We start from the raw sequence: 8,280 nt of genomic DNA on the forward strand, positions 1-8,280 counted from the left end.
TTAAACGAATCTGTTGGTTTCTACAAGTTTGATTTGAGTTTCCCTTTTTCAATGTCTTCATATGTAGCTGGTGGGTTGTGAGAATGTATTTTTTTGCCAGGATTACATGCCTGGCTGGCGCCCCAACAAACCAAATTAAATATAAAAGTAAACACAAATGTTTATTAATGGGCAACCATCGCTACAATTTGCATAACCCGTTTTCATCCAAAATATCTTAAATTGTGTTCTGAAGATGAACAAAGCTTTTACGGGTTTTGAACGACATGGGGGTAAGTGATTAATGACAAAATTTTCATGTTGGGGTGGAATATCCATTTAAAAATAAAGGATCTTTGTTGGCATTGATGGTTCATCATGTAATCTTTCAGGGTCCTTTACCGTGGGAAAACATTCTTCAGATTATTAAAAAAAAGTATTTATTTCTTTAGAAAGAAATTGTTATTTTTAAGGTTCTTTGGGCAACATGCAATGGTTCTTTCATTGCAAACCTTTTTGAAACCTTATTTTAAGAGTGTGGGACTAAATAAGCCCATAACGCCTATGGTTTCAAACATTTGCACTTTAAAATGAATCAGAAATGATCACTAAAATGCTTAAAAGGTATATTCCATTTAAAAATAAGAAATCTGTCATCTTTTATGGTCCTAACCTGTCTTTCTACTGCAGAGCACAAAATAAGATATTTGAAGAATGTTGAGGAACCAGACAACATTGGAGTCAATTGGTTCTTATTTCCATTTGTATGGCTGTTTTATTTCTCAAAATTATTCCATAGCTATTTATCAAACTGATGATGTTACACTATTAATAACTACATAAAACTACTTTTCCTCATATTACAACAGACATTTATATTTCTATATAGGTCTGGATATACCTTTAAGAATTTGTTTAGGATTTCTAAGAGGGCCATCATAGTATCCTTATCCATTTGTCTAATAAAGCATAAATTGTGCATTACAAATGTTGTTGGCTCTTTGAATGAAAGCATCTGCCAAATGCATGAATGAAAATCTAGCAACACCAAGAAAACAAAATGCGTTCTGTGTTTATCGTTTGTGTAATATGGTGATTTTATCATTACTGAGATTTCCTGACTATTACATTACTTTAAAACCATCTTGTAACCTCAATTTATTCACAGTGTAAATATCAAGTAATATCAAAACATTGCTAAACAGACTGATCCAAACATATTGATTTCCTTGATTTTCTTGATTTTCTTGATTTTCTTGATTTTTGGGGAAGTCGTGGCCTAATGGTTAGAGAGTCGGACTCCCAATCGAAAGGTTGTGAGTTCGAGTCCCGGGCTGGCAGGAATTGTGGGTGTGGGGAGTGCATGTACAGTTCTCTCTCCACCTTCAATACCACGACTTAGGTGCCTTGAGCAAGGCATCGAACCCCCAACTGCTCCCCGGGCGCCGCAGCATAAATGGCTGCCCACTGCTCCGGGTGTGTGCTCACAGTGTGTGTGTGTGTTCACTGCTCTGTGTGTGTGCATTTCGAATGGGTTAAATGCAGAGCACAAATTCTGAGTATGGGTCACCATACTTGGCTGAATGTCACTTCACTTTTTCACTCAGTTAAGTCTGCTTCATCTTCCCTCTAAATGACTTTAGTCATGGGACTTTTGCAACGTTCAGTCAAGCTGTTGGGCTCTTTCAAAATGAACTGACTTACTATGACATGATTCAGTCCTGCATACATTTGCAACAAAATGCAGAAAACAAAACTGATAAGGCGTGAAGCCACACAAAGAATGTCAACTGCATTCCCCAAGCAGTTGAAACAGGAAGTATACAGCTCTTCATTTCAGCCTGTAAATATTTATTTAGATTTACCATTAGATTTCCTGCTGATAAAGAAACACTTATTTTCCTTCCGATGTACAAAAATGTTTTACTCTCCATAAATAAAGTCAATAAATAAGTTTACTCTGCTAAAAAAAAAGAGTATATACTCTGTTATATTCTCCATGATGTTATAGGTGCAGCAGCACCCATCATTTTCATCCTCAGGTCTTAGATCCATCTGTTCAGTTATCCAGTGACGTGGATCTTCAGTCTCTGTTATTTTCATTATATGAGTGAGCAATCACTCCACAATCTTTCCCACAAACAAAAAGAGGCTTTAGAGATCAGGAGCCAGCAGTTCCAGGAATCCCTGTGTATACTTCCACCACGCCGCCTCCTTCTGAATCTCCAGGTGGCTTTGACTGATACAGGACTGGAGGGATGCTATAGACCTTCTCCTGCGTGGGTTTGAACTGTGTCGTCTTGCACATCTTGTCCCAGAGGAGACGAGGTATTGGGGGACTGAGGATGATGAAGACCCAGGGGTCTATGATGGGGTTGGCCGATAATAAAAGAAGGGGTATGCGATTATTTTTGTGACGTTCTAGGTTGTGGAAGTACACTTGAATCTGTGGAGAAAAGAGCACAGTGTTGAACTGTACTTTGTGCATAAACAGTAAATCAAAATATCGAAGTATAAACATAAAAACATGTTACAGTGTGAACATTTTGTGAAGCTGCTAAAATACATTTTGAATAGTGTTTCTAATAATAAATAAAACCCTAATCTGCCATGTTTGTCATGATAATAAATGTAACTTGGTTCAATATTTAATCAAATGCAATGATATTTTTAAGTGTGCCTTCAGTGTAAAAAATAATTTTAAAATACTAATACCTACTTTTATATCGCTACGAAGTAATCAACATTTTCAAGTATATTTTTCAATTCACTAGGTATCGTTTCTGTTCCAATAGTGATCAATTATTCACTAGTACTGGTATTTATTAATTTCCTACTACTACTTATTCATTTGCTACTAGTCATTAACTTAGTAGTGTAAGTTACTAAACTATAGCTAACATGCATATTTGCCATTGGAATGGGCTTCTTTTTTTTTTACATTGGATGTGACTAATAATTATTACTATTATGAATGGTTGATCTAGGTCAAATGTTAAAAGTGCAATTAGAAACAAATTAGAATGCAACAATTCGAATCCACACTAATACAGTGCAGGGCTAAACAATAGTAATATGAACATGGGAATACATACAGTACCATACCTGAACATGTCAAATAAATAAATAAAATAATATAACTTATTTATTACTATTGTAACTAGTAGCAAAGTACAAATGTAAAGACGTTATTATGTAAAAGAATATGTTGTTCATAGCCTACTAGTTAATCAAAATAAACATAAAACATGTTAAACAATAAACATGAAAGCCTTTTGTTGTTTTAAGATGCTTTGCTTGCTTTTTACGGTGTCTTTTGAACAGTCTGTTTAGGCCTGAAAAATAACCAATTTCTGGCACATTTACAGGAACGTTCCTTCGTGTACATAAACAAATATACTTAAAAGCACAGACTTGTGACTGTTAAGAAACGAGTACACTATCTGTAACATGGACACTCATGTAGAAGTGAAGTTTGAAAGAATTTTGACAAGCCTTACCACGAGAGGAAGAGAGCAGATGACGAATGCTATTGTCATGAACCCGAGCAGCACCAGATGTTCAACCTCCTTCGCGATGGACCGATGCCTCTTGTGTCCTCTCTGCTGCGGGACGGAGCCCCGCTGCGCCTTGCGTCTTCGGTACATGAGGGAAAGATGATAGATGACGGACGCGTTGCACAAAACCGTGAACACTATCATGAGGAGCAAACAAGACGCGTAGATGATATTGAACACTTTGTGCTCGCTCTCACTCGGCTGCATGTCAATGAAGCACCACGTTCCGGGACAGTACTGAACAAACTTCCCAAAACCGAGGAAAGGTGAGCCGCTGAAAAGAGCGCACAGCAGGTATATGAGCGCGATGGTGATGTACCCGCAGCGTTTACTCATGCGCTTCTCGTAACAGTAAGGATGTCCGATGGAGAGCCAGCGCTCCACTGCCATGAAGAGAAGAATGGCGAGAGTGACCATACTGAAAAAAGTGATTGAGAATCCAAAGTGTCCGCAAACCAAACGCTTTTCACTCATCCCGAGCAAAGATTTATTCCTCACGTATGCGGTTAAAACCACAGGACTGAGTGAGAAAGTCCCCAGCAAATCTGTGAAGACCAAAGATGTGACCAGGACTTGGAACAAGGAAGCGGATTGCTTCCTCCGCCGTATTTCCAACAGAATTAAGGCCACCACGTTCCCAAGGACGCCGAGGGAAAACATGATCGCAGTTGTTGTAGGAGCTCCAGGAGAGACAGTGTACTGCTCATGGCAACTGCTATTATCCGAGGTTGGCTCCATCAGTTTTATTTTTATTTTTAGGGAGTAAATTTGAATTGAAAGAATACCAAATATCACAGCAGAGAAGAATTAGGATCCATACTTATAGTGAAGCCGACCGTGGCAGGAAATGAGGCGGAGTTTAAACAGAGCGTGCTCTGATGTCTACAGCTAATGACTCACCACATCTAAGTAGATTTTAAATGAAATCCAATTATTCATATTGTTTTTTATGAAGTTATTTTTGATTCAAAACAACTGAACACCTGTGGCAGTGCGATTTGTAGTTGTAGAGAAAAGCCACACATGTGTATCAGTAAATTTGAAGTCACAGAGAGAAATGTTTTAAGAGTTGCAAACCTGTAGACTTTTTTTCTCTCCCACAAACACAAAAGTTACACCTTCTCAAATTCTTCATTGCAGGTGCACAAATCCTATTCTACAAATCACACATTTAGAAACTCGCACGCTCACATTTTTGAAACAATTGCTGCAGTGAATATGGTGCAAAACTTCATATTTTTTACCTTTTCATGCTACTTAAAAATAAATCGCTAAATTATGCATAAATGTAAAATATTCATAAATATCCATTACAAATAATACATTATATAACATCCTATGTTATTATACTTAAAAATATTACTTGAAATAAAATTACATTACAAGCTAAATGTAATTAAAAAAGTAAAAAAAATTACAAAATGTTTTTATATATTTTAATATATATAAAATATTATATATACATATTCCTGTTTTTAATTACATTACAAGCTAAATGTAATTAAAAAAGTAAAAAAAAATTACAAAATGTTTTTATATATTTTAATATATATAAAATATTATATATACATATTCCTGTTTTTAATTTATATAGAGTTTAAATAATGGGTAAAAAATCTTGGTTCATCATCTGCATGGCATCATGACGCCTCCATGTGGAGAATATTCTAGACACAGACGAGTTTTAGGAGAGAGGTGCATTATAGGGATTTGTTGGGCCAAGTGTACTTTCTCATTACAAAACATTAAACGGTCAAATTCTGTAAGAGGACAATTTTGCAGTTTTATAAAACAAATATTAGCTGAAACAGCCCACCTGTTAAAAATCCCTTGTGAAAAAGAAGTGGGCTTAATTGTATTAAAAGTGTACTTTTTTGTACTTCAAATCTCAGAAGTATACTTTTTAAAAAGGTGCAGCTTGATAATATAATATAATTTAAATTAAAGGCCACTGTGTACTTAAAGAGAGTACTTTTAATGTAACTATTACTTAAAAATTCATTTGACATAATTATGATTTTATTGTGTTTTAAATAAGTTCACTCATTTGATGTTTCCCTATTCAAAGAGATAGGAGCTGTACTTGGATGCCCGAGAGGCGTTTCAAAGATGGCCGTCGAGTGACAGGACTTTGCTTGATTGCAAGCAAAAGTTTAACAAATCTAAACCAAATTAATTTGTATTCAAATAGCCTGCATTTGGTTTCTATTATAGGCTACACTGCACTGTTAAAATGACTTTTAGTTAGGTGAATGAGTCTAACCAGTCTTTGTCTACACTATGAATTAGAATAAGTTGAACTTGAATAGAAATGGAAAGCTTAAATAATATGCAACCACGCAGTGTCTCTTTTGTTTAATGTCCATGCACCAGAATACTAAGTCATGACACCGAACTACTTCACCAGAGTTTGAAAAAATGCACGGTGCGCCATGTTTGTGTAATCGCGATGCGTGAGGAACAAACAAGAAGTGTCAGGGTTTGGGGCTAATCCCCTGCCTTTTGGGGTTGTGAGTGTGTGTTTGGATGGTTTGACCGCTCTCTGTGTCCACCTGTTTGATTTGAGTTTTCCCCGCCCTCCTTGTTTCTCCGTTGTTAACCTTAATTGTTTGCCACCTGTTCTCAATGCTCTTCTAATTTCTTCCCTTTAAAATTCCCTGTGTTTCTCTGTTCGTTGCCAGACTGTTGTAATGCTTACCAATAGCTCGAACTAGTCTGTGTACTCGCCTTGTTTTGTCTTCAGGCTCCAGTTTCTTTTGCTGTTTTGCTCTGACTCTTGTTCTCACGAATGCAGTACTCCAAGAAGATTCCAGCGCTCATGTCTCTGGTATTTGGCTGTCGAATGAGATAAACTGTGGAACGATACTCATCTGCCTTGTCTTATCTGCTTTCAATAAAGCTCAGTGTAACCCGCAACTGAATCCAGCCCGTTTCTCTTGACAGAACAGTCTGGCCAATTATGGATTCAGCGGGATCTGATCCACTTCGCTCAGCTCTCATAAATCAGGGAGTTTTATTGGGTCAGCATGCCATCCAGCTCAACACCATTGCGCAGGATGTGGACTCTCTTAGTGCCCGAGTCTTTGAACTCCTCGCATGGTTGGATAGCCTTCAGCGAGAGGTGACAAGCCACACTGATGTTGTCAAGTGTCCAGTGGTCACTCCTGTCATGTCCACCGATGTTGTCAAGTGTCCAGAGATCCCTCCTGTCAAGTGTCCAGAAGATGTTGTCAAGTGTCCAGAGATCCCTCCTGTCAAGTGTCCAGAAGATATTGTCAAGTGTCCAGAGATCCCTCCTGTCAAGTGTCCAGAAGATGTTGTCAAGTGTCCAGAGATCCCTCCTGTCAAGTGTCCAGAAGATGTTGTCAAGTGTCCAGAGATCCCTCCTGTCATGTCCACAGATGTTGTCAAGTGTCCAGAAGATGTTGTCAAGTGTCCAGAGATCCCTCCTGTCAAGTGTCCAGAGATCCCTCCTGTCAAGTGTCCAGAGATCCCTCCTGTCAAGTGTCCAGAAGATGTTGTCAAGTGTCCAGAGATCCCTCCTGTCATGTCCACCGATGTTGTCAAGTGTCCAGAAGATGTTGTCAAGTGTCCAGAGATCCCTCCTGTCAAGTGTCCAGAAGATGTTGTCAAGTGTCCAGAGATCCCTCCTGTCAAGTGTCCAGAAGATGTTGTCAAGTGTCCAGAGATCCCTCCTGTCAAGTGTCCAGAAGATGTTGTCAAGTGTCCAGAGATCCCTCCTGTCATGTCCACAGATGTTGTCAAGTGTCCAGAGATCCCTCCTGTCATGTCCACAGATGTTGTCAAGTGTCCAGAGATCCCTCCTGTCATGTCCACAGATGTTGTCAAGTGTCCAGAGATCCTTCCTGTCATGTCCACAGATGTTGTCAAGTGTCCAGAGCTCACACCTTGAGAGGTTGCCCCAACCTACTTTGTCTGTTTGGCCATAGATATTGTTCCTGTCTTGTCAAGTTCTCAAGTGTTGTTCCTACCGGTCACATCTGGGCCATGTAAAGTGTTCCTGCCTGTCCTGTCAGACCTACAGAGGTCATTCCTGCCTGTTGGTTCAAGACCGTAGACGGTGTATCTGCCTGTCAAGTTATGGTCATGTAAAATGTTCCTGTCGGTTCGGTTATGTCCTGAGGTCGTCTTTGTCAGTTGGGTCATGGCCGTGGACAGGTGTTCCTGTTTGCCTTGTCAAGCCCGTGGAGGTCGTTCCTGCTAGAGGTTGTGACCACGAGATCATACCAGACCAGCTGTCTGCTGCTTCTGACGAGTCCCTCGGAGGATGCTCCTGCTAGTTGTCAGCCATCTGAAGGGGCTGTCTTGTCTGTTTTATCCTGTCTTCAAAGATTGTTTCTGTTTGTCTTGTCAAACTCACAGAGGTAGGCCCCTTCCTGGAGCGTCAGGTGACACTCCTGGGAGAGGGGGTACTGTCAGGGTTTGGGGCTAATCACCTGCCTTTTGGGGTTGTGAGTGTGTGTTTGGATGGTTTGACCGCTCTGTGTCCACCTGTTTGATTTGAGTTTTCCCCGACCTCTTTGTTTCTCCGTTGTTGACCTTAATTGTTTGCCACCTGTTCTCAATGCTCTTCTAATTTCTTCCCTTTAAAATTCCCTGTGTTTCTCTGTTCGTTGCCAGACTGTTGTAATGCTTACCAATAGCTCGAACTAGTCTGTGTACTCGTCTTGTTTTGTCTTCAGGCTCCAGTTTCTTTTGCTGTTTTGCTCTGACTCTTGTTCTC

General features: G+C 39.3%; 1 protein-coding gene across 1 annotated transcript; it reads right to left on the reverse strand.

Annotated features, from left to right (window-relative positions):
- Positions 1-1,587: 1,587 nt before the first annotated feature.
- Positions 1,588-4,274, reverse strand: LOC132107438 (prostaglandin E2 receptor EP2 subtype-like). The gene is made up of 2 exons (XM_059513647.1): positions 3,480-4,274; positions 1,588-2,425 (listed from the first exon to the last, which is right to left on the reverse strand). The coding sequence occupies exons 1-2, from the start codon at positions 4,272-4,274 to the stop codon at positions 2,141-2,143; spliced, it is 1,080 nt and encodes a 359-aa protein (XP_059369630.1). The 3' UTR covers positions 1,588-2,140.
- Between the last annotated feature and the right edge of the window lie 4,006 nt (positions 4,275-8,280).

Source organism: Carassius carassius, chromosome 27 (assembly GCF_963082965.1).
Source record: "Carassius carassius chromosome 27, fCarCar2.1, whole genome shotgun sequence".
Classification (NCBI taxonomy): domain Eukaryota; kingdom Metazoa; phylum Chordata; class Actinopteri; order Cypriniformes; family Cyprinidae; genus Carassius; species Carassius carassius.